This window comes from Drosophila mojavensis, unplaced genomic scaffold (genome assembly GCF_018153725.1).
Source record: "Drosophila mojavensis isolate 15081-1352.22 unplaced genomic scaffold, ASM1815372v1 contig_151, whole genome shotgun sequence".
Classification (NCBI taxonomy): Eukaryota; Metazoa; Arthropoda; class Insecta; order Diptera; family Drosophilidae; genus Drosophila; species Drosophila mojavensis.
In genome coordinates, this window is record NW_025318684.1 from 173,657 (window position 1) to 201,587 (window position 27,931).

Below are 27,931 nucleotides of genomic sequence, written 5' to 3' on the forward strand. Positions count from 1 at the left end.
TATATATATATATATATATACGAAAATTGTGTATTTACGCGATGACCCGGCATAACACATATAAAATCAAATTACGTTAATATAAGCAATATTTTTCATTATTTTAAATTTTCCACGTAATACTTAGAATGTATACATTGTGGCTAAATCAATTACTAAAAATTTTATTTTGACAGCAAAAATATTCTATAGATTCAATATCTTTGCCAGAAATAATAAACATTGGCTTGACCTCTTTTGGTTTTTGGCGCAACAAGCGCTGCAACTGTTTACGAGACAGGCTGCTTTTAAGGCCCAGCTTGTATTGCTGTACTGCGCACACAGCTGGTATTTCCAATGCGTGATAGAGCAGAACAGCTTGCGAGCTGGCTCGCTGCCAATCATTGAGTTGCATACGACCACAAGGGAAGTGGGTACTAAGTGGATGGGCTCTGCCAGCCAATCAGAGAGTCGCCTATTCACCACGGTTCAAATTAGCCCATACGCCCGAGCCACACAAGCAAACTCCGAATCTTGCGATAGTAATACTGGCGTTAGCATTGGCATTGTCGCTCGCGCATTTACTGTAACTACTTGTACCGGCGGCCTTCGATCATGAGTTTAATATGTCTGCATCGGTAACGGTTTGTCAACGCTGCGTAGCATCTACTAGATTTAGGCAGAAGGCATATTATAATACGTATATATATATTTGTGTGGAAAACGTGGAATATGTGCGATTATTTTGTGTGCGGTATCGCATTAAATAGTGAAAACGCGACAATCTGATGTGCCGGTTAATTTGAAAACAAAGTAGAGTGCACAAAAATGAACAAGTGAACTAAAATAATGACGAATACTCCATTACAAAAAAAAAAAAAAAATAAATAAAGAAATAAAATAAAATAAAAAAAAAAAACAAACAAAGGATTTGCAAAAAGTAATGCTGTCTTAGCGCATTATAATTAATACATACATGCATATATGTATACATGTGCATCTAACAAATACAGAGCGCTTTAATCAAAGAAAATAAAAATCATTACCATCTGCATGCATTCTTTTGAGACAAACAGAATCCTGTGGTGGTAGCGCTGTGTGAAATATTGACGCCTGCAGTGAGCCCTGGCACTTATATTAAATGTTCATTGTTGATACTCAAATGACGAGTAGCCCGTCTAAGTTTCAGCACTCTGATTGCCTAAATAAATGCGACAAATTTCGAATTTAAAGTCCAACAGTGGAAATCAACGCTAGCACCACCACTAGCACTTGCTACCAGCAAGAGAGTGAATCTAACTGCTGGAATAACTACAAAAATAATAAGCACGTAAAAAAAAAAAAAAAAAAAAGAAAGAAAGAAATAAATAAATAAAAAATGTTTACGCTTCAACCTACTCCTGCAGCTATGGGAACAGTGCCTTGGTCAACAGGAACACTAATTGAACGACTGCCCGCTCTGGATGATATGAACCATAAGGGTATGGTTACAACTTTTGCCTGACCTTTAAAAACAAGAAAATCTCATATATTGTTTCATTTCTAAGAACTCCTAATTAGTTTCCGATGATAGCTGTCTTTCAAACTTTTAATATAATCTACTATCAATTTGTATGTGTATTTCAGTTAATATGTAAATCTGTAAAAATTAATAAAAACACTATGAACAACATTCAATCTTATGTACTGAACAAGAATCAACATAAAAGTACCAAAATGAAGTTTTTGGAATATATGAAAATGAGTTATTTGATGTTCTGGATCACAAGGGAACCACGAATTTTTTTAAATACTCTCCCTAAATTTAGACTATATAGGTGCTCATAAATATTAATAATAGAAATATGCATTATCAAATGTAACTTTGATATTAGTTTTCCTTACCATAAAAGGTTAAATCAGTGTATATGGTTTCGCTAATATCTCGATAATAATCTTGATAAGGACGACGAGGTGAGTCAATCTGATCCCCTTCGTCTTTCTGTATAACATGTAGATCATATGTTGAAAATATTAAATTCAATTAAAAGTTGTTAAAAGCAGCGTTTCGTCAAGAGCGTATGCGTTTCTCCTATACGAGTGCGTATGAGCAATTGCCTTTCTATTCGAACAAGTAAGAGTGCTCTGTCGAGACAGCTAGACTAGAAGACCCGCTAAACTCTGCAAAAAGCTGATATCCTAATCATTCTGCACTTATGTATTTTATACACACATTCAAAAACACATGCACACACAAAAAGCAGCAGCGACTGCAAAGCAATATTTTTGTGTAATATTATTAAAATAATAATAATAATAATAATATTATTATTATTATCAAAATTGTAATGATGGCATTTAAAGGTGCGAATTTGCCAAAGCTCTAGTCTCTTGTTTTTTTTTGGGGTAAAGTGGGCATAGTATCCAAAATCTGTAAATTACAAAGTCTTTGTATTCGTAAAATCGATATACACACAAAATCTGAAGGTTTTAGGTATAATATTGTTCAAATTACGCTTTAAAAACTAAATTAATTCAAAGAAAATTGTCGATATAAAAGAAAAATGATAAACTTGGACAACATATGGTAACACGAATAAACATGCAAAATTTCAAGTGTCTAGCTCTTATGTCTTCTTGGCGTTAGTTCGGACGGACGGACGGTCGAAACGGTTTAAGTTCATACAGGCAACAAGCGTAAAACGAATATTTTCAAATCGTGTTCAAATATGAAATTTATGATTTAATAAATTAATACGTTGTTTTACAATTAAAGAGAATGCGAATTTAGGTAAGCATATGAAAATACATCTCGGCTCAGAAGTATTTGGAAATATTGCTTTCAGAACTAAAGAAAAATATAAGACCATATAAGTATTAAATTGCTATAATATTGTTCATATAAGTATTGTATTATGTGCACGTCTGACAGCTGTTGTGATTATTTTTCATTTGCTTTGCTCTTTTTTTCTTATAGACAATGCTCTTGCTATGAGAAATCTGCCCTGTTTGGGCGTGGCTAGTGGCAACGGACTGGCCGGTATTGGTGGAAAGGCTGCTGCAACAGCTACGATGGAAGTTGCGGATGCAACTGCAGCTCCACAGCCACCTCACTCAACATCTTCGTACTTTACCACAACCTACTATCACTTAACAGATGATGAATGTATGTTTTTAGTATCATCTCAAATTTTTCAATCAACTTTAATGCTTAACTCATATTTGTTAATGGCAGACGCAGACTTAAGCTCAATCAAAATATTGTTAACAGAAGTAAGAAGGCTCCAGTCGAGACTGCTCGACTGGGAGATACCCTGAACCCTCTAAGCTGATATTCTACTCATTCTGCACTTCTTTCAGAACGTGATCATATGGTTAGAATGTGTATACATTCCAAAGCACAAGTCTCTAGTACTTGAAATACGTTCTATTTTAATTGCTGACGAAAGGGGCGTGGTATCCAAAATCTGTAAATTACAAAATCTTTGTAACCATCAACTGTATATACACAGTAAATCTGAAGTCTCCAGGTCTAAAAGTGTTCAAATTAAGCTGAAAAAACAAAATCAATCTTTCGATTATTCTCGATAAAAAAGTTGTCGGATGAAATATCGATAAAAAATATGACAAACTTGTACTGCGTATGGTATACAAGAGTCTACATGCAAAATTTCAGCTCTCTAGTTCTTATAACTTCTAAGATCTAGGCGTTCATACGGACGGACAGGGCTATATCGACTCAGCTCATCGCCTTGATCAAGAATATATATACTTTATGGGGTATGCCACGCCTCCTTTTGCCTGTTACATACTTTTATCAAACCCATTATACCCTGATTTCCCATTTTCAATGGGTTCAGGGTATAAAAAACAATTACATTTATGAAATGAGGCCGTCTGGTAAAGCAATTTTTATACCCTGAAATTGGGAAATCAGGGTATAATGGTTTTGTTCAAAGTATGTAACAGGCAGAAGGTGGCGTGGCAGACCCCACAAATGATATATATTCTTGATCATTATATCCTAATTTCCCATTTTCAATGGGTTCAGGGTATAAAAAACAATTACATTTATGAAATTAGGCCGTCTGGTAAAACAATTTGTATACCCTGGAATTGGGAAGTCAGGGTATAATAGTTTTGTTCAAAGTATGTAACAGGCAGAAGGAGGCGTGACAGACCCCACAAAGTATATATATTCTTGATCAGGGCGACGAGCTGAGTCGATTCGGCCCTGTCGGTCTGTCTGTCCGTCTGTTCGTCCGTCCGTCCGTTCGTCCGTCCGTCCGTCCGTCCGTATGTATGAACGCGTCGATCTCAGAAGACATAAGAGCTAAAGACTGTGTGTGTGTGCATATGCGAATAATTATTGAAATATCAGTTGCTCGAAGGGTTCAGGGTATCTCCTAGTCGAGCAGTCTCGACTAGAGTCTTCTTACTTGTTCTTATTGTATTGCAATGGTAAGTCGTTGCGAGCAGATGATTTCAAAATATTAGCACAGCACTAAGTCATAGTGTCTTAATATTCGATCAGATATGTATTAGTGAATGTTGCTTTTGTGTACTGTCCGTCTCTCCGTATGAACGCAAGCCATTTCATACATTTATGTTATAACAGAATTATTACTTAATGCGCGAGGACTTGACATTTAAAATTTATACTCACGCAACAATCTATGTATATATTGGGGATGTTGAATATATGTTAAAAATATAAAGAATAGAATATACACAATATAAAACAAGTAAGAGGGCTCTAGTCGAGACTGCTCGACTAGGAGATATCCTGAACCCTCCAAATACGTACATACACACTTATACCTTCAGAGATCTCGGCGTTCATACGGACGGACGGATTGACAGACTGACCGGGCTATATCGACTCAGCTCGTCGACCTGATCAAGAATATATATACTTTATGGGGTCTGCCACGCCCACTTCTGCCTGTTACATACTTTTATCAAAACCATTATACCCTACCCCGGGGTAGTTAGCGATATTTGGAAACAAACTGGATCTGCTCGTGCAATACACGGAGCTATAACAACATTTCAAGTCTCTTGCTCTTATATCCTTTGAGATCGACGCGCTCATACAGTTCAAGCATGAACATGTAATTGACTTCCATCTCTTGACACCTTTAATTGGACTGAAAATTAGGACTATATTATTCTTATACATCTGATCCTTCGATCCTTCCCCTAGCCGTGGTATGGTGCTCGGAAAAAGAGAATGAAGCTCAAACAATACATATGCTTCCACTTTCCGAAAATATAATAAGTACAGAATCAAAAGTAAAATAGAAAGATAGAGCGAATACTTTAATGTGTACTCCATGCTCCATCTACAACAAGTAAGAAAGCTGTAGTCGAGACTGCTCGACTACGAGATCCCCTAAGCCCTTCGAGCAACTGATATTTCAATAATTATTCGCAAATGCGCGCACGCACTCACACACAGGCATGAACACGCATTCGCTGCAGTGTGGGCTTACTATGGGAACTTAATTGTAAAAAAAAACATTTCTTGCGGATGGACAATCTTCATATCTTTATATTATCGTTATAACATTGATATGCATGCATTTGTCAAAGCACAAGTTTCTAGTATTTAAAATACGCCTTTTACAAAAGTGATGGTGAGGGGCTGGATATACTAATTCTTAAGCTTGAACGCTTAGGATTTTCACCCAGTCTTGTCTCTGGGATTTCATCCTATTTAACGGGTAGAGCCCAAAGAGTCTTCCTGAGAACAGCTATGTCCAAACTTATCTTTGTTTCGTCTGGTGTACCTCAGGGTAGCCATTTGGGCCCATAGCTCTTTTCCCTTTTTATAAATGACCTTCCTAGTTGTATCTCGTATTCCACTATATTTATGTATGCTGATGATGTAAAACTTTGCCTTCCATACTCCAGGGCAAATGGACATCTTCACCTTCAAGATGACCTAAATGCATTTCAACTTTGGTGTGTGGCAAACCAGCTTGACCTAAATTGCTCAAATTAGCAATATTTCCTTACGACGCATCTTTACAGTCAAAGATCTTGGTGTGTTCTTTGACTGTAAACTTAACTTTAATCTTCATATTTCTACCATCATTAATGAAGCCAAAAGTGTGCTTGGCTTTATTAAACGTTGGTCTAAGGAATTTAAAGATCCTTTTATTACCAAGCGCTTATTTACTTCGCTTGTGCGTCCTATCCTAGAGTATTGCTCTGTCGTATGGTCTCCGTAACATAAACTGTATCAGGATCGTATCGAATCGGTCCAAAAACAGTTTCTTCTCTTTGCCTTAAGAGACCTTAGATGGGACAGTAATTTACGATTACCGTCTTATCATAGAAGGCTCCAGCTAATTGATCTTCCATCGCTAACCAATCGCAGAACAATTTTAGGAATTGTTTTTCTGCATAAATTGATTAGTGGTGATATTGATTCGTCCTCTTTGTTGGGTCGTCTAAATTTTTTGGTTCCGTCCTGAGCAACTAGACACTATCGTCCGCTTCATTTACCTGTGTGCACTAGGGATTATTCTTTGCACAGTGCGTTTCATGTTCTTTGTGTTAATTTTAATAAATATTATCACGTTTTTTCCTTAGAGCTCTCTCCTAAAATAAAAAGTTTACTATCAGCTTATCTTAGGGAAATCACTCACAATGCCCAGGCATAAGCATTGGCATACGTTTTTGCTGCTAATGTTGTGTTAGTGATTTCTCAATTCTATTCTTATACTCTATTTTTGGCTCTTCCCTTACTCTTTTCTTTTTATTATTTCTCATTCTTTTTATTAACTTTTCTTGCAACTTCTTTTATTACCGTCCTTTTTCTTTTTCTATACTTTATCTCTTTTTTTAACTCCTTTTATTTATTTATTTATTTTTTTTTATTATTATTATTATTTTTTTATTTTTTATTATTATTTTAAGAATTATTTTAATTATGCTAGATATTGTTAATAACCTACATTTTAATATTTTATTTTTTTAAAGTTTTCTTACTAACACTTTCTTTTCATAGCTTCAATAGTATCACTGACCATATTTGGGCCACGTGGGCATAGCCGGCCGGACTGGCAAATAAAATACCCCCATCGGATTGGTGTTACTATTGAAATTATATCGTGTACTTTGTATAGGCTTTTTTTAATTAAAATTGACTCTCGTTTTTGTCAATAGCTTTAAGAAATAAATAAATAAATAAATAAATATAGGGGGTGGGGTTAAATTTTAACAACAATCGAAATTCTATTAAGTAGATATGAATCTACATTTACCTCTAGCTTAAAAGGTGTAGTAGATATCAATTTATTTCTGATTTTCGATAATGTTTTAAAAAAATAACAGGTCAAGTTATCCATTTTTGAAGAAAAACTCGATATGCGCGTGGTATACACCGACTTAGGAAAAAAAATTTCAAGTTTATCTTCTTCTCTTATATCTTCTGAGATCGACGCGTTCAAACGTAAGGACAGATGGACAGACGGACAGGGCTAAATCGACTCAACTACTTTATAGGGCTGCCACGCCTCCTTCTGCTGGTTACATACATTTAACAAAACCGTTATACCCTGATTTCTTATTTTCAATGGGTTCTGGGTATAAAAAAAGCAAACAAGATTACAAGATTGCAGGCGTCAAGAGAAATCCCAATATATATATATCTGCCTGCAATCTGGCAATCTGGATTGTTATACATATACTTACCTAATTGAGTTATTCAGGATATAGTACTACCCAGAAGCACGCTTATCAATCGCTGCCACGATTTGTGAAAATGTTTGGGATTCGGTGTGAAAATTGCGAGACATTGGTTTTCATTGATTTTTCCACTAATTGTTTGTTGGCTTTGTCCTGTGAATGACTTGGTCAAGGGATCTGGAATCTGTATAAGCTGGCAATTATGGTCACACAATGAATCGAAAACAAAAATCCATAGCCCAGCTGATCACTACGGACAATGGATAACGGAAACAGTACAGAGAGAGAAAGACCCCGAGTTCCGAGTCTCTCTGTAAGTCCAAGTAAAGATGTTTATTGAGCACATAAGGTACATATTAAACACCATCGGCAAAGAACACATAGCTGATTGACACTCCTGTGCCCGTTCGACATGCTTCTCTCCTCGTTTTGCGAACCTCCTTTCGGGGTGCCTTCGTCCCCTTCCTACCTAACGCTCTCTGTCCCGCTGTGCCGATAAGTAGTTTTAGTTATGTCCGTGCCATTGTTTGCTTTATGAATCAATACAATCATTTTCCACCTATATAATGGAATTGAAGAGTGTTCTGTGTTCAAAGACCGTTTCGTGTCATGTCGTTACAAATGAAAACAATTATCATGACGTTGGAAGCCGAAGTCGAATGGATAATAAACAAAAGCATCAGCATTTTGTTTTGTCTGATCATTGTGTTTGCGCTGCTCGTGTCGCACATCAGCCAAACTGCAACACGCTCTTCTCTCCTAATATTTATATAGGACTATCTCGTTTTCGCACACAACTGTCACAGCTACACATTCATGAAACCCAAATGAGACTGTTAGTGACGCGATCATTGTGCGACGTGATGTCCTAGGGGTTCCTAGTGGTTATTTCTTGCCCTTGTCATCGCAATGATATGTCCAGATCTAGGTCCAAGGTCCAAATTGCATCCCATCTGATTTGTGTAGCAATTACATTGTTAATCCTATTGAAAATGGGAAATCAAGGTATAATGGTTTTGTGAAAATGAAGAAGGAAGCATGGCAGACCCCACAAAGTATATATATTCTTGATCAGGGTGACGAGCTGAATTGATTTAGCCCTGTCCGTCTATCCGTCCGTCCATCTTTTTGAACGCGTCGATTTCAGAAGATATAAGAGCTAGACTTTAATTTTTTTCATACCGCGGGTATCGAGTTTATCTCCAAAAATCGATAACTCATCCCGTTATTTTTTATCGATTAAAGACATTATCGAAAACAAGCTTTTTGATTATATCTCCAATATCTTTAAAGCTAGAGCCGCCAGATTTTATATGTAAGTTCATTTGTACTTTATAGTATTTCGATTTTTGTTATAATTCACCCTCCACCCCTATATGCACCCCCTCACCCCTAAATTTGTTAAGGGGGGTATTTGAAATACTAGAGATTTCAGCTTTGGCAAATGTACGTATTTTAATGATACAATCACAATCTAAGAGTTTCATGGATCAAGTACATTCATAAGGAAAGCTATCAAACAGCAGCCCAAGCGTGTTTATGCGTGCGTGCCTATGTGTGCCTGTGTGTGTGTTTCTTGTGTAAGCAGAAAGACGCGAAAAATGATAGAAATCGCTCTTGCTCAAAGGGCTCAGGGATCTCGTAGTCGAGCAGTCTCGACTACAGCTTTCTTACTTATTATATTTATATACATTGAGAACTAGAAGTGAAGTTAGTTCCAATAGATTATTACTGAGTAATTGAAAATATAGCGAGAAGATGTTATCACTCTAATCTGTTATATATTATATTTGATGGTATGGTACCTTAACGTTTAACGTTTAGCTGCTCTGCCAACCGATTGCCGTAAAATTTAGAGTCGGGCTTAGCCTTTCAAAGTACTTTGACCCTCATCTCGTGGCATTCAGTAATAGGGTAAAACTGGCAGGCAAGTTACCGCATCGCTGGGCTCAATAAGGAGTCACATTGATACGCAGATTTAGAGATTATCTCACAAGCAACGATACTAGGAAATATATTTGAAATCCATGTCATCCATCGACATAACGAGTGCTTCTTACTTTTTCTTTATGGTTGACCAGTTGATTTGATTATCTATTTTCATTTTATCGTCTTTTGTTTTTGAATTGACTTGTTTTTTTTTTTTTTTTTTTTTTTTTTTTTTTTTGTAGTCACATAAAACGAGCCTTTCAATCTCGACCAATTTGAATTGAATTGTTACCAAACAAGAAACTGTCAGCGCATCGAGCAATATACTCGACCAAACAGTGCAAACATCTTGACAAGTTGAGAGAATTCCAAAACGTGTTTTTAGATACTTTTACAACCTTGTTAAAAAAATATTGCAGTAGAGCGCAAAAAAGGTTTGACATTTTTGTTTGGAATTAACAAAAACAAAGCAATGTAATTCATTTCTAGACCAACAATTTTACAAATATACACTTTAATTAAAAAAATGTTCTTACTAAAAAAACGTTTCTTTCAAAAAAATATATTTTTATATAAAAATATCCTGGGTGTGGCCAGAAGATATGTTATACAACTCAAATCTTGTCGAATGACTCCGCAAAGAGGATATCCTATTCACACTTACCGGATCGCTTCATTTAATGTCAATCTTAATATTGAAATAATTCCTCACCTCGGATAAATATAGTCTATTTTTACATCTTATTGTCCACAAGGCAACCTGGTACTATAATTTGCCAATGCAAAATATTAGTAAAATTGAATTTTATATAAATGAATAGAGAGAAAATAGCAGGTAAATTTAGTTGTTAACGGAAAGATAAGATTCTATTGGCTTTATGTACCATGTCAGGGTTGCATTTTATACGTTTACCATGTGACCTTTCACTATTCATGCATACGGCTCAGGACAAAACAAATATACTCCCATTTTGTCAGATTGTAATTCAGGCAAAACTTTGATGTTTCACAATCTTAGATATAAACAAGTAAGAAGGCTCTAGTTGAGACTGCTCGACTAGGAGATACCCTGAACCCTCCAAGCTGATATTCTAATCATTCTGCACTTCTATGCACACATACACATACATCCAGACGCACGTATAACAACGCGCTCTGCAGACGGCGCAGTAAGCAATGGCTGCGCTTGGGCTGCTCTGCAATGTGGGCAATATACGAATTTATTTGTTGAATGATTTAATTTCTAGACTTGCAATCTTAATGAAACTTTCAGAACGTAATCATAATAATGTATGTACATTTCAAAGCACAAGTCTCTAGTACTTGAAATGCGTTTTTTACAAATTGAGGGCGAAAGGGGCGTGGTATCCAAAATCTGTAAATTACAAATTGTTTGTATTCATCATATGTATATACACAGTAAATCTGAAGTCTCCAGGTCTAATAGTATTCCAATGAGGCTGAAAAAACAAAATCAATTTTTTGATTATTCTCGATAAAAAAGTTATCGGATGATTTATCGAAAAAAATAAAGCAAGCTCGTACTGCGTATGGTACACACGAGTATTCATGCCAAATTTCATACGGACAGGGCTATATCGACTCAGCTTGTCGCGCTGATCAAGAATATATATACTTTGAGGGGTCTGCCACGCCTCTTTCTGCCCGTTACATACTTTTTCACAAAACCATTATACCCATTTTCAATGGGTTTAGGGTATAATAAAAGGAAAAAGTGACAGGCATATGAACAAAAAAGTCACTGAAAATTATATTTTGGGATTGACAAAAAACTTCAAATTCTCGCGTACTGTTGGCGAGACGATGTGTTATAGTGCTCAATAAATTTTATATTTCAGGTCACAGTGGAGTAAATCAATTGGGTGGAGTCTTTGTTGGAGGAAGGCCATTACCAGACTCGACACGCCAGAAAATAGTTGAGCTCGCCCACTCCGGAGCTCGACCATGTGATATTTCGCGAATCCTGCAAGTTTCCAATGGGTGTGTTAGCAAAATTTTAGGCAGGTAAGTACTGAATATTCCAATTTATATAACATTTTAAGTATTTCAAATGAGGACATGAATTTTCTGGAATCTTATCGCCTTGACGACTGACTAAAAGCCGGTTCTAGAGCATTATGGGTTGCAAGAATTAAGAATTAGAATCTTAAATCACTTCTTTTAAAATTTTTGAAAAAATAATTGTAATTGAAAATTGCATTTTTGGTATGCCAAAAATTAGTTGAGGCGTTGACCACCCAAGATCAATAAGCTATGGCGGATATATGTATATAGTTCCGTTGGGGGCGCTGTAAATGGGGTAAAACTGTATCGTCTGCACTGTTAAAGCTAGAACGCTGAAATTTTGCACGTGAGCTAATTTTACCATTGTATAAGAGCGAAAATGATATGTCCTATTAAGGGCGTACAAAATTGGTTCTGAACATATAGTGATTATTCAAATTCCGCTCTATTTAAAGCATAATTAACCAGAAATCTGAAAATTCAATACTCGGGCTGACTTGATTAAGCCATGTCCATTCGTAGGTTTGTCCGTCTGTCCGTATGCTTGTACGCGTTGATCTTAGATGTAAGAACTAGAGACTTGTAAGACCGTCTATTGCAAGTACGTCGTTGGTCACTCCAAAAAATATATATAAATTCATAATTCAGCTCCACCCCATGTTCACCCTTACAATAAAGTTTGCAAAAAGCGAATATTCGAATATTGGAGACCTGTGCTTTGGCAAATGCACGCAGTAATAATATTATCTCGATCTGAAAATTATATGTAGTAAGTCCAACTACATAAAGTAGGTTTTAAAATTAAATTAATTTCTTGTCATATATATGTATATATATATATATTTTAGATATTACGAAACAGGAAGTATTCGACCTCGTGCGATCGGAGGTTCCAAGCCACGTGTTGCCACCGCAGAAGTTGTTAGCAAAATCTCACAATACAAACGGGAATGTCCTAGCATATTTGCATGGGAGATCCGTGATAGATTATTACAGGAGAATGTGTGTACAAATGATAACATTCCAAGTGTAAGTATACTTTTGGACATTTCTTACACCCTTACTGCACAAGTATAATTATATAAAAATACATTATTTATCTGTAGAATGTTCTAAAAAATTCAATCCATTGCGATTCAAGAATTTTCAGCTAAATTTTAGATATATGCATATACATATGTATATTTAAATGTATCTGCTCTTAAATATTTTCTGAAGTGAAAGGAATTGGTCGATATGTCAAGTTTTCAAGTATTTTCTAATGATTTAAGTACCACATTATTGTTGCTATTTTATTTTGTTCGCTATGTGAATTTATTTGGCAAGCTTAACGCCATTTTTGTTTTTTTTTTTGTTCTGCCGTTCTTATATCTAGTTAGCAGTCTTTTTTTTATTGTTTATTAAGTATGCCAAAAAAGGAATAGCGAAGAAGGCAAATGAATTGTGACAGCGATGCCGATGGCCTGCGCTGTACTCTGCCTCATTGACAGTTGTGTGGAAAATGTGCTCATTCAAATGGAAGGGAAAATCTTTTATGCACATTAAGCGCCAAAAAGGGAAATCAGTGCTAGAAAAAGTATGAAAAACGTACAATATTAAATAAATACGGCCCAGCCCGTCACCACAAAGCGTAAGGCGTTGAAATTCACGCGCGAGGGAAAGTCCGATTCTTCCTTTTATGCTGGAAACAGAAACAGAAACGGAATCGACGCATTGGTGGGTACAGGGACGGATTGAGAGCAGAGCCATAAAAAATCATTGAGGGGTGAAAGCGTTAGTGTTTGGCAGTTAGAAATTAAACTGCTGGATGTTAGCCGCACGCTCTAATTTGTTCCGATGGGCCAAGGGATTCGATGTAGCAGGCGTCTGACAATAAGAACTTTTGTTGAAGTTTCTTATATTTAGTTGTTCAATAACTTATATTTCGATTAATTTTGTAATAATAAATGAAATAAGTAACAATGTTTTGGCTTGTATGCTGATCGTCTTTTAGCCGAAGCTTTTGCATCTCTATGTCCGTATCTACTGATGGGCAAGCATTGTTTGAACCTGAATTGTGGCTGGGGTATCCGAATACATATTAAAAGTATAAATATATGGATGTGTATATGTATATGTATATAAATTTTATTTGTGTGTACAATGCTTTCGGGGATGGCGTTCATTTTATTTTTAAAATAAGTTTTTATACAGGCATTCGCTTTCGTTCCCTCGAAAGGACATGTCTGCCTAATTTTTCCAGTCAACTGCACTTTTTCCCTGTTGTTCTCACTCGCTCATTTATATGTTTTGCGCGTTTGTTCTTTCTTTCGTTCGTTTCGTTTTCGCTGTTGCCTTTTGAATTCATTTCAAAAGCGCTGTCATGCGCAGGCTTTCCCCTAAAATAACAATAGAAAAACAATACAGCAGTAATGTATGACTAGTTGATACTCTAATGGACGCTCGCTAAGACCTATTTCAGATATTCCAATATTATTCTCTTCTCCTAGTTGAAGCGAAATGAATTCTACAAATTTCAAAGAGCAGCTAGATAATCGGTCATACAAGAATAAAGTTTTCTTTTGTGAATGCTTTACCAAAACTTGTGTCCAATATATAAAGGCTCTGGCTTATGATCTACAAATCCGAGATAATTAAAAAATTGATTTAGGAACTGAAAAACTTTGAGCTAAACAAATTAAATTGCATATATTAACGTTCGATTTCTAAACTTTCTCAAGTTTTCAGTTTATCCAGCTAACAACTATCAATCATATGACGAACTGTACAACTAAATATAATCTAATAATTAAGTGCAATAAACTAGAAGTACATTTGTCAATATGCGATATTTTATTCTTGACTGATGTCTATTTTTTGATGTTTTTATCTCCTAGGTATCTTCGATCAACAGAGTTTTGAGGAACTTAGCAGCACAAAAGGAGCAGCAAAGTTCGGGAACAAGTAGCTCCAACACAAACATAAATCCTAACCCTAGCACGAGCCAAGGCAATGCTAACAGCAACGTTAATAGCAACAATAATGGTAATAGTATGAGTGGCAAAAGTGGTGTAAGTGTTGGCGTTGGCGCTAGCACCACAAGCAGCACACATGATCTAATACAAACAGCAACACCGTTGAATTCTTCGGAAAGTGGAAGAGCTAGCAATTCGGGTGAGGGCAGTGAACAGGAGTCCATTTATGAGAAGATACGCTTGTTGAACACCCAACATGTGCCGACGCTCGATCCGCCCTTGTCGACACCAGCTGCGCCTCCAGTTATTCACGAACAACTGATGACAAGTGTGCCCAGTCATTTTAGTCCGCATCCGATCCACACACATAGCCAGCACGAGCAGCAACATAACCAGCACCAACAGCAGAGTTGGCAGTCGCGACATTATCCAACTGGGTCCTGGTATGCGGCTCCTTTGAATGGTAGTGAAATGGCTTCATCAACAGGAGTGATATCGGTAACGGGGTATTGCAATGGAGGCACGTCAACTGCTCCAACTCTGCTTCCTGGACATCCCTTGACTCCGCCAAATGATCTCATCAACATTGGTGGCCCAATCGTTCGCTTGGATAATTGTTCTATTACAGGAGTCGATGAAGTTATGCTCAAAAAGGGTAAGCAATAGATGCAAATCGAATTATTTAAAATATTTATTTTTAAGAATAAGTAAGAACGTTGCAGTCAGGCGTTACCAGAATACTCCTTCACAAGCCAAACCTATCAACCCGAGTACATAGTAAAATTTTGAACAACGCAACAAAAATAAGTGCATGATCCCATTAGATTTGAGAAATCATCGATAGCTCTTCCCTTTTATAGCTAGTATATCTTTGGAGCTAGGATCTTCAAATTACACGTATAATTTGTACAATTTTATTTGTTATTATAATTTGGATACCGGCTCCAATGTAGTAGCAGATTTCCATTTTCCTATACATGTGCACACATTCATCCTTTATTCTATACGTAGCATATTCTAAGAATTGCGATTAAATTTTGGATTGTCAGCCGTTACTGTAGTTTTATCAGATGACGCTCTGCTCTCTTCGAGCAATACCTATTTATACCCTAACCCATTGAATATGGGAAATCAGGGTACAATGGTTTTGTGAAAAGGCAGAAGGAGGCGTGGCAGATCCCAGAAAGTAATATATTCTTGATCAGGACGACGAGCTGAGTCGATATAGCCCTGTCCGTCTGTCCGTCCGTCCGTCCGTATCAGCAAACCGATCTCAGAAGATATAAGAGCTAGAGAGCTGAAATTTGGCATGCATACTCGTGTATACCATGGGCCGTACAAGTTTATCATATTTTTTCGATAACTCATCCGATAACTTTTTGATGGAGAATAATCGAAAAATCGACTTTGTTTTTTCAGCCTAATTTGAACACTTAGACCTGGGAACTTCAAATTTGCGTTTTATATAAAGTTGATGGATACAAAGATTTTGTAACTTACAGATTTTGTATACCATGCCCCCTTCGCCCCAAATTTGTTTGATTACGTTCTGGAAGTTTCATTAAGATTGTACGTCTAGAAATTAAATTATTCAACAAATACATTCGTATAATATTGCCCACATTGCAGCGCAGCCCAAGCGCAGTCGCTGCTTACTGCGCCATTAGCAGAGCGCGTTGTTACACGTGCGTCTGGATGCATTTGTATGTATGTGTGCATAGAAGAAGTGCAGAATGATTAGAATATCAGCTTGGAGGGTTCAGAGTATCTCCTAGTCGACCAGTCTCGACTAGAGCCTTCTTACTTTTTATACCCTGAACCCATTTTCAATGGGAAATCAGGGCATAATGGTTTTGTTGAAATGTATGTAACAGGGAGAAGGAGGTGTGGCAGACCCCACAAAGTATATATATTCTTGATCAGGGTGACGAGCTGAGTTGATTTGGCCCTGCCCGTCTGTCTGTCCGTCCGTCTGTCCGTATGTATGAACGCGTCGATTTCAGAAGATATAAGAGCTAGAGACTTCAAATTTTTTTAAAATGTCCGTAATTACAGCGCGCATGTCAAGTTTATCATTAAACATCGATAACTCATTCCTATCTTTTTTTATCGATAAAAACCCTTATCGAAAACCAGTTATAAAATTATATCTTCTACACCTTTATTGCTAGAGTCTCCAAATTTTTAATGTATGCTTATATGCAATTTGTACAATTTCGGTTTTTGTTAAAATTTACCCCCCACCTCTAAATTCACCCCCTCACCCTCACTTTTGTAAAAAGCGTATTTCAAATACTAGAGGCTTGTGCTTTGGCAATTACATGCATATTCATGTTATAATCATAATCTGAAAGTTTCATGAAGATCGTACGTCCATAAAAAGTTATTAAACAATTAAGTTCTCATAGTAAGCGCACACTGCAGCCAATGCGTGTTTATGCGTGGGTGCTTGTGTGTGTATGTGTTTGTGTATGCGTTTGTGTGTGTATGCGTTTGTGTGTGTATGCGTGTGTGTGTGTGTGTATGTGTGTGTGTATGCGTGTGTGTGTATGTATGTCTGTGGTTGCGTACGTGCGCGTGTGTGTGTGTGTGTGTGCGTGGTTCTTGTGTAAGCTGATAGACGCGAAAAATTATTGAAATATCTATTGCTCCAAGGGTTCAGGGGATCTCGTAGTCGAGCAGTCTCGACTAGAGCTTTCTTACTTGTTTATTGATAAAAACCCTTATCTAAAATCATTAAAGTTAGTCTCAGAATTTTAAATGTATACTTATATGCATTTTATACAATTTCGGTTTTTGTTAAAAGTGTGTTACAAATTTCAAGTCTCTACTGGACAGACGGACGGACAGCAAGACGGAAATGCACAAAAGGCTGAAAAGAAGCGAAGAATTATTGTAATAAGAGTTCCTCGAATGGTACAGGAGATCCCGTAGTCGAGCGGTCTCGACTAAAGCTTACTTACTAGTTTTAGTAGTTTGTTGACTTTATAAATGTAGGCTTTGCCAATATATTATTATAAAACCAGTACGAAGAACAAAGCTTATTTAACTTTTTATTATTATGTTAAAAAATCTGAAATTTATATGATTGTAGCCTTAGTGAAACATGAAACTTGTAAAAGCAGTAAGTTTTGCGAGACCAATCAAGATCTGGACGTTCGGTCACGTACCTCGACTATTTACGCACGCACGGCAGGTTTATTGTCCTTATCGAATTGGCGAGGATACAGACTGATAAATGCAAAATACAAACAGAAAATTCGGAGAGAGGTACAGGTAGACATGCAAGACATAAGGACTAAAGAGCATCTAGAAGATATTCCAAGTCAATCGTGCGCGTTTTGGGCTAAATTGATTTATGGCTAGTCTCTAGATTGCTGTTCTTATAATTTTGCTGCTTCTAAAAATCTGTTATAAGGTATACTGAGCACTGTCGGTCGGACTGAAAGCCGGAGTTGCAGGTGAAATGTGGTGTGCTACTCTTAAAATATGTAAACATCGCTGTGACCAAATGTACTTAAATGGAAATTTACTATGGCTGATTGAAAAACATTGCATAGCTTTTTTGTGCGACTTGAGATTTTATATTTTGGATCTTGAGAGTGATTACTGCCGACGGCATAACAGGTAAAATATAATTTGCCGACATTTAACAAAGATCTAATTAGTTTAACCACATACGCCCCAAAGTTTCTGAAAATAAAATCTGTGCCTGAAGTCCGTCCACGTGTTGGCCTTAACTGTTTGGGTGTGCCAAACAAAGGAGAAGTAACTGTAACAGTAGCCCGTTTAATCTGCAGCCTCAGGCAAAGGGAATTGCTGTCGTTCCTGACAGGCAGACAGACAAGCAGGCTAACCCCTAACCGGGAGTAGTTCCTTTAATGCGATTTGCAGACTCATTTTACAGGCGATGACACTTCATTAAACGCCAAACTCGTGGGGGTGGCAGCGGTGACAGCGGTGACAGCGGTTGGGGATAGGACGATATGGTTACGAGTGTTGATGGGGTGCATAAATATAGAAAGCGCAAAATACATATTTATAAAATCGTATCTGGCAAACCTCACGCTCTACTCCATTTGAGCCTTATCTGCTTTGTCTTTACCATATTTAACTATGGAAGAGTGTCTCTCTGTCGCGCTGTTGGCCTACCCTATTCACCCATGTAACTTCCCATCGTTGAGGAGTGCTGTATTTGTTATTGTAGTTTGTGTTCGGCTATCTTTATCATGTGCCGTATACCCTACCCCATGGCTATGCCGTTGTTCAGATTCTTGTTGCTGTTGTTGTTGTGCTGTCAGTACATTGCAGTTTGCTAGCCAAGTGACGTGTGCTCTGGACTGGACCTAAGTCTGGACCTGCGGCATGTCCCAGAGCTATCAACATCTATTTGCTTTGTCACATTCACTCACATTTTATACCGGCTTCACACACACAGAGGGCGAGATAGACAGACCGAAAGACAGACGAGAGAGAGAGAGAGAGAGAGAGAGAGAGAGAGAGAGAGAGAGAGAGAGAGAGAGAGAAAGAGAGTGAGATAGAGAGAGAGAGACCGCTGATTTGGTATATGAAAACTGACAAGCCGAGATCCAAATGCTGCTGCCTGCGGCGTTTTAGATGTGGCTGTCGATGGGGCTTCAAGTAGTACTTGATGTGACAGTAACAATGTTATGAATTTTATGATTTATTTCAATTCAATACTGGCGTCTGTATGCAATATATCAGTTTGTATACCCTGAACTCATTTGCAATGGAGAATCATTGTGAATGTTTTTGTAATAGGCAGAAAGAATCATTGCAGACCCCATAAATTATATATATTCTTAATCGGGGTGACCAGCTGAGTCGATATATCCCTGGCCGTCCGTCCGTCCGTCTGCATGAACGCCGAGATCTCCGAAGATATATAGCTAGAGAGCAAAATTTGGCATGCATACTCGAGTATACCATAGGCAGTGTAAGTTTATCATATTTTTTCGATAACTCATCCAATAACTTTCTATCGAGAATAATCGACAAAATGATTTGGTTATTTAGGAATTATAGATTTCAGATTTACTTCGTATATACATCTTATGAATATACAGATTTTATAATTTATAGATTTTGAATAACAATTTGTAGAAAAATGTATTTCAAGTACTTGAGACTTGTGTTTTGGAATGAGTAATCACGTTCAGAAATTTTCATGAAGATAGTACCAATACAAGATAAATTATTCAACAAATATATTCTCATACCATTACCCACACTGCAGCGCAGCTCTAGCGCAGTCGTTGGTTACTGCGCAGCTAGCAGAGCGCGTGCTTACACGTACGTGTGGATGTATTTGTAATACAAGAGGTGGGCACGGGCCGACTTTTTTGCACCCGGCCCGATCAACCCGCCCGCCCGAAACACTTACAAAAAATTTAATTCTCAAAAATTACAACAAATTTTTGTGCTCAAACATAACAACAATTTAATTCTTAACAAGTAAGAAGGCTCCAGTCGAGACTGCTCGACTGGGAGATACCCTGAACCCTCCAAGCTGATATTCTAATCATTCTGCACTTCTTCTATGCACACATACATACACATGCACTTATAAGCACGCGCTCTGCTAACTGCGCAGTAAGCAGCGGCTACGCTTGGGCTGCGCTGCAATGTGGGCAATATTATGAGAATTTATTAGTTGAATAATTTCTCTTGTAGTAAGAGTATCTTTATGAAACTTTCAGAATGTGTTCATATAGTTAAAATGTGTGTACATTCCAAAGCACAGTCTCTAGTACTTGAAATGCGTTTTTACAAATTGGGGGCGAAGGGGGCGTGGTATCCAAAATCTGTAAATTACAAAATCTTTGTGTCTATTAACTCTATATACAACGCAAATTTGAAGTCTCCTGGTTGAAAAGTGTTCAAATTAGGCTGAAAAAACAATGTCGATTTTTCGATTATTCTCGATAAAAAAGTTATCGGATGAGTTATCGAAAAAATAAAGCAAACTCGTACTGCCTATGATATACACGAGTATGCATGCCAAATTTCAGCTCTCTAGCTCTTATAACTTCTGAGATCCTTTTGCTCATACGGACGGACGGACGGACAGACGGACAGGGCTATATCGACTCAGCTCGTCGTCCTGATCAAGAATATATATACTTTATGGGGTCTGCGATGATTCCTTCTGCCTGTTACATACTTTTCACAAAACCATTATACCCTGATTTCCCATTTTCAATGGGTTCAGGGTATAAAAAGGAGCATATTAAGATTTGCGCTTAATAGCCTTGTTCGCTTTTCATTTAAAATTTGTCCAGAAGAGGAGAATACTCGCTCGCTTATTAGTGTTAATGCACAGTTTACCGGAATACATAAAATATTTTTGCCACAATTTAAGGTCCGTTGCCTCCTGCCAAAAATCTAACATTGACAAGTTTGAATTATAGCGTGTGGCATAATATTCATCAATTTCTAAGTCAATTGCATTTTTGCCAGGTTCGTCAAGTTTTCTTTTTTGGTTGATTTTTGTCCAAAAACTCTAGAAATTCAAGATTCAAATTTGTCGGAGAGTTCTCAATTCTCGCGTCCTCAATTGAATCATTTTGCATATCATAAATTTCAACCATCATGCTTTTGACGGTCTCCAAAATATGATTTTTTCGGGTAAAACGGGTTGTGCGGCGTATCCCGCACCCAACCCGAAACTCGATTTTTTGCCCATACCCACGGGTGCCCACGGGTAAAACGATAAAAACCCGGCCCGTGCCCACCTCTAATTTGTATGTATGTGTGCAAAAAAGAAGTGCATAAAGATTAGAATATCAGCTTAGACAGCTGAGGGTATCTCGTAGTCTAGCAGTCTCGACTAGAGCATTTTTATTTGTTATACATACAATCGGTAGACGATTGCTTTTCCAAATAAGTTTGCATAAATTAGCTTTTAATTCGCTTATATATTTACATATATATGTAGATATCATATACATAGTGAAAGTATAATGTAACATTAACAATACAATGTTTAAATTATCTTTTAGAGCTCGATGGGCATCAATCAGACGAAACTGGTTCTGGCGAGGGAGAGAACTCAAACGGCTGCGCGTCTAATTTAGGTGCGACCGAGGATGACCAGGCCAGATTAATTTTGAAGAGAAAACTGCAAAGAAACCGAACATCGTTTACAAATGAGCAGATTGATAGTCTAGAAAAAGGTATATACATATACATACATATATACATCCATATATTTATATATACATCCATTTATAGTTTAACGCTCCCACACTAGAGTACTAGTGATTGGGGACGCTGTATTGGGTTCTTGTGAATATATAACAACTTTGTGTTCAATAAAATAATATATTTTATATAATTTAGTAACAAAACTCTTTCTTGTCCGAATATAAACTGAGCCATATCAGTTCTACTGGTTGTGTTCTCTCCTTGCATATCTGACTGGATTCTCTAGCTTCCTTAAATTGTCGATAGTCTTAACTCCTTCCCATATAAAAACCTGTGCCCCGCAGATCAGATACTTCTCTATTCTTTTTCTTTTTATACCCTGAACCCATTGAAAATGAGAAATCAGGGTATAATGGTTATGTGAAAAGTATGTAACAGGCAGAAGGAATCGTCGCAAACCCCATAAAGTATATATATTCTTGATCAGGACGACGAGCTGAGTTGATATAGCCCTGTCCGTCTGTCCGTCCGTCCGTCCGTATGAGCAAGTCGATCTCAGAAGATATAAGAGCTAGAGAGCTGAAATTTGGCATGCATACTCGTGTATACCATAGGCAGTACAAGTTTATCATATTTTTTCGATAACTCATCCGATAACTTTTTGATGGAGAATAATCGAAAAATCGACTTTGTTTTTTCAGCCCAATTTGAACACTCTTAGACCTGGGAACTTCAAATTTGCATTGTATGTAAAGTTAATGGATACAAAGATTTTGTAATTTACAGATTTTGGATACCACGCCCTCTTCGCCCCCAATTTGTAAAAAACGTGTTTCACGCTCTGAAACTTTCATAACGATAGTCATACTACAAGAGAAATAATTCAACTAATAAGTTTTTATAATATTGCCCACACTGCAGTGCAGTCCAAGCGCGTGATTATACGTGCGTATGGATGCGTGTGTATGCATGTGTGCATAAAGGAAGTACAGAATGATTAGAATATTAGCTTAGAGGGTTCAGGGTATCTCCTAGTCGCGCAGTCTCGACTAGAGCCTTCTAACTTGTTTTGGAGTCTCCTTGTAAAAAGTGTATTTCAAATAAAATTTAAAGTACTAAAGACTTGTGATTTGGAATATATACACATTTAAACAATATGATAACGTTCTGAATGTTTAATTAAGATAGTCTCTCTACAAGAGAAATTATTCAACGAATAAATTCGTATAATATTGCCCACACTGCAGCGCATCCCAAGCGCTGTCGTTACTAACTGCGCAGTCAGCAGAGCGCGTGATTATACGTACGTGTGGATGTATGTGTATGTATGGGTGCATAAAAGAAGTGCAAAATGAGCTTAGAGGTTTCAGGGTATTTCTAGTCGAGCAGCCTTGACTGGAACCTTGTTATTTGTTTTTGATTCGATATTAGTTGACCCGGCGAACTTCGTACCGCCTAACAGTCAAAGAATGTCGTGTTACCTCTTAACTGATCTAATTTAGGCTTTAATGAACGTAACACAATAATACAAAACAATATTAATATAGATAGAAATATAATGGCAATGTCTCTTTACCACTAAGGCAGCACAAACCGGGCGTTTCACCAGCAAACTTCCATGCGCCACAAGGTGTAGTGGATGGTGCAATCATATCGAAATAATTGACTCACGATAATCCGTTGCCAAATTGCATTACGGGTCCGATGGGAAAAATTAGATCTTCTAGGACGCGCCATTTTTATACCCTGAACCCATTTTCAATGGGAAATCAGGGTATAATGGTTTTGTTGAAATGTATTTAACAGGCAGAAGGAGGCGTGGCAGACCCCACAGTGTATATATATTCTTGACCAGGGCAACGAGCTGAGTCGATTTCAGAAGATATAAAAGCTAGAGACTTGAAATTTTTAGACTCATTCACGAAAGTGAAATGATTATATTGGTTTTAGCAATGTCAGTCTTGCTGTCCGTCCGTCTGTCCGTATGAACGCAATCTATTTCGGCGCTATTGAAGCTAGAGACTTGAAATTGGGAACACATACTCGTGTATATCTCCGATCTATAAAGTGTTAAAATTTTTCCAATCCGCCCACTAGGGGCGTGCCAAATCGGATAAAACTGTATCTCCCAAAGCTATAAACCTAGAATGCTGTAATTTTGCACGTAAGCTGATGTTTTAATTCTATAAAGATGGGTGAAAAAATTATATATCTACGCCTACTAGGGGCGTGGCAAATCAGACTAAATATATAGTGATTTTTAAAATTATATTTGGACACTATTTATGCCAGAGACCTCAAATTTTGTATATATACTCATGCTGATCACCCAAGACCAAAAAGCTTTATATATGTCCGCCCACAAGGGGCGTGGCAAACCGCAAAAGTTTATAACTCCTAAAGTATAATAGCTAAAAACAAATTTAGATAGTTAAGATACCAGTGAACTCCTCTATCGATGACCCAAAAATAATTTTTACGCCTTTTTATGGGCGTGGCATATCGAAAAATACCCTGTAATTTTCAAATTTTTGAGGGTAAGCATTCAAACTTTGCAGTTAGGGTACCATTATCTCGTTCTAAGAACTGACCAAAAATGAGGTGTCTACGCCAAGTAGGGTATTAGTATTAGAGTGAATGAGTATTCCGCAGTCGGTAACACCCGACTGCAACGTTGTTACTTGTTTAAGATATACTCTCCTAATCGGGGCGGAGACCAATCCAACAAATCAATAACCATGAAAATTGCTCCAGTGTTGTAACACATAACACGGCTTTGTTTTATAAATATAGATGAAAAATAATTAATATTAATTTATTTCAGAGTTTGAAAGAACGCATTACCCGGACGTATTTGCACGTGAACGATTGGCTGGTAAAATAGGATTGCCTGAAGCAAGGATACAGGTGTGGTTTTCGAATCGACGTGCCAAGTGGCGTCGTGAAGAAAAATTGCGAAGTCAGAGGCGTACGCCAAATTCCACCAGTACGAATGGAACTTCAACCTCGACTTCGGCTACGACTTCATTAACTGACAGTCCCAATAGTTTGGGTGGCTGTTCATCTTTATTGGTAGGATCAGCAGGAAGTAAGTTTCCACTATTGATTTTGTACAGTTTGTGTCCGTTCATCCGATTGTCTGTAAGAACGTAAACCATTTCGCTGTTTTTATACCCTGAACCCATTTTCAATGGGAAATCAAGGTATAATGGTTTTGTTAAATGTATGTAGAAGGCAGAAGGAGGCGTGGCAGACCCCATAAAGTATATATATTCTTGATCAGGGCGACGAGCTAAGTTGATTTGATTTGTCCGTCTGTCTGTCCGTCCGTCCGTATGTATGAACGCGTCCATCTCAGAAGATATAAGAGCTAGAGACTTGAAATTTTTTTTTAGGTCTGTGTATATCACGCGCATATCAAGTTTTTCTTTATATATCGATAACTACTCCTGATATTTTATTATCGATCAAAAAACCTATCGAAAGCTAGTTATTTAATTATATCTCCTACACCTTTAGAGCTAGAGCTTGCAAATTTTATATGTAGACTTATGTGTATTTTACATAATTTCGATTTTTGTTGAAATTTACCCCCCACCCCTATATCCACCCCCTCACCTTTGCAAAAGCCGTATTTCAAGTACTAGAGACTTGTGCTTTGGAATGTACATACATTTGAACATAGTGATTATGCTCTGAAAGCTTTATTAAGATTGTACGTCTAGAAATTAAATTATTCAACAAATAAATATAAGTGCATGTATATGTATGTGTGCATAAAAGAAGTCCAGAATGATTAGAATATCAACTGGGAGGGTTCAGGGTATCTCCTAGTCGAGCAGTCTCGACTGGAGCCTTCTTACTTGTTTTACGTGTAGGAGTCAGTGGGTGCTAGAACCAGTTCAATTTGCATATGTACTTAAACTTTCTAATGTTAAGATTGTACTCTCTTATTTGTAGGTGGGTTGAACAGCTTGTCATCGCCCCACCCTATATCTACACCCACTGGTGGCCTTGAGACAACTGAGGCCCACCACTCCGCTGGTGGGGGAGGAGGAAGCGCACAGATTCGAAGTGGAACGCATGACGTTGGTAGTGAATGTACTTCGGGTCTGGAGATTACGGATCATCGACATCAGCATCATCAGCATCATCATCACGTTCCTCACACGCTCGTTCCGTCCATTTCTCCGCGGCTCAACTTCAACAGTGGCTTTAGCAGCTCAATGAGCGCTATGTACTCGAATATACATCATAATGCGTTATCGATGAGTGAGGGTTATAGGTAAGTTAACTTATCTGAAGGTAATTCAATAGTTTTAAAATTTGAATTTTAATTTGTGCGGTTTCTTCCATGCCAAGCTTCAGTCACGCAACAGTTGGCTCGGGCATCGCCCAACAAAGAGATCTGACCCCGCCCTCAATGTATCCGTGCCATATGCCATTAAGGCCGCCCCCCTTAGGGCCGCATCAGTTGGTCTGCGTTGGAGGCGCTACAAATGAGAACACTAGTGTCAGCAGTAGTCCCACAGTGAACATTAGCAATCCAGCTAGTAACAATTCAACTGGATACGAGTCCTTATCCGCTTATGGCTTGCCGCCCCCGCCACCAGCTCCAGCTTCGGCATTGGGAACGTCTACCACAAATACTGCTATTAGTGCTGCCCATCAACCGAGCATGGAGGCTCGTCCATCCACGTGCAGTCCAAGTCAAATGGGCCATGGGTCGGCATTTGTGAGCGAAGGTATTTCACCGGCTATGCCTTCTTACGCACACATGGGCTACAACTACGCCAACAGCCTGGCGTCCTCTGGTGGAGCAAATCCAACTGGCCCTCATAATTCGCATGGGTCGGGAAAGCAACAGTTTTTTGCGTCTTGCTTCTACTCACCTTGGGCCTAAGTGCAGGCTTAGTACATAATTGATATAATTAATAAATCGCTATATAAAGCAGCTTTCATGCCATCAAACAAACTATTAAAGTATTGTTTATGCCATATCTTTCATATCAAAGTTACACTTCGGAAACCCACAAAATTGAATTAACATATCTTTCAATGGATACATTAAATATGATTTAAGCATGATGGTTGTAAAAAAAGGCATATATGTATTTCCGCCCAAAAATGCCACCAATCATTACAATAATTGGTGTGATTTGAAAATATAATTTTGAGAAAAGAATATGATAACCTGTTTTCTTTAATGACCGAGATTTTAGATTGCAACTCGTAAATTTTTAAGAGAGAAAAAGAGAGGGAGAGAGTTTTAAATACAGCTTTATTTGATTAGCGCAAACGCAACGTTTAATACAATTTTCAATTTTCAATTTGGACGTATGCATAAGGGCCCTTATCAAAGTTAAGTTCTGTAAATATTTTAATGAACTTGACTATGTTTTGGAAGGGGCCATCAAGATAATTGTAATTTGTGATATAACTCAATGAGTCCTGGAAAAGCAAATAATATTGCAAAGTGGTTGCTAAGAGAGCGGTCCTCAAAGTATATAGAGGGTTAAATCGTTCGCGCAAACTTTGGCCAGGATACGTATTCGTATTCATATATTCCAGCTCGGATTATAACCCCTGTCTTGTTTGAAAAAAATGTGTAATGAATTGTATCCGTATTATTATAACCTAACAGCATTATAATAATATATAGATGACATGCGAAAAACAGCAGTATTATACCTCACACATATTTCAATAAAATCGAAAAGTTTTTTTAATTCCCTGAGCCCATAGAAAATAGGAAATAAGGGTATAATGTTATTGTGAAGATATATGTAACAAGAAGAAGGAGGCGTGGCAGACCTCTTAACATATATATATTCTTGATCAGGGCGATGAGCAGAGTTGATATAGCCCTGTCCTTCTGTCCGTATGAACGCGTCGATCTCAGAAGAATGAGAGCTAGAGACTTGAAATTTGCATGCCTACTCGTATATATGCCATACGCAGTATGAGTTTATCATATTTTTCGATAACTCATCCGATATCTTTTTATCGAGAAAAACCGATAAATTAATTTCGTTTTTTCTACAAAGAAGAGATATTCTTATCATTCCGAACTTCTTTTATACACATTCATACACCTGCAGACATACGCTTTTATACGCTTTTTACAAATTGGTGGCGAAGGGGGCGTGGAATCAAAAAATTGTAAATTGGAGATTGAGGCATCAAATAATGTTCATGTA

The 27,931-nt window shown here is 37.5% G+C and overlaps 1 protein-coding gene across 6 annotated transcripts; it reads left to right on the plus strand.

The window, feature by feature from the left end:
* The first annotated feature begins 519 nt into the window (after positions 1–519).
* LOC6585776 (paired box protein Pax-6) lies at positions 520–26,916 on the plus strand. 6 transcript variants are annotated; one of them, XM_044007066.1, is made up of 10 exons: positions 520–1,305; positions 1,386–1,460; positions 2,936–3,124; positions 11,445–11,610; positions 12,459–12,639; positions 14,487–15,219; positions 21,587–21,760; positions 24,556–24,819; positions 25,692–26,016; positions 26,094–26,916. In XM_044007066.1, exons 2-10 carry the CDS (start codon positions 1,388–1,390, stop codon positions 26,632–26,634), a joined length of 2,646 nt encoding a protein of 881 aa, XP_043863001.1. In that variant the 5' UTR covers positions 520–1,305; positions 1,386–1,387; the 3' UTR covers positions 26,635–26,916. The 6 variants fall into 6 exon arrangements, with proteins under 6 accessions (XP_043863001.1, XP_043863002.1, XP_015016178.1 ...); XM_044007067.1 differs by having other exon boundaries at positions 523–617; XM_015160692.3 differs by having other exon boundaries at positions 526–623.
* The last annotated feature ends 1,015 nt before the right edge of the window (positions 26,917–27,931 follow it).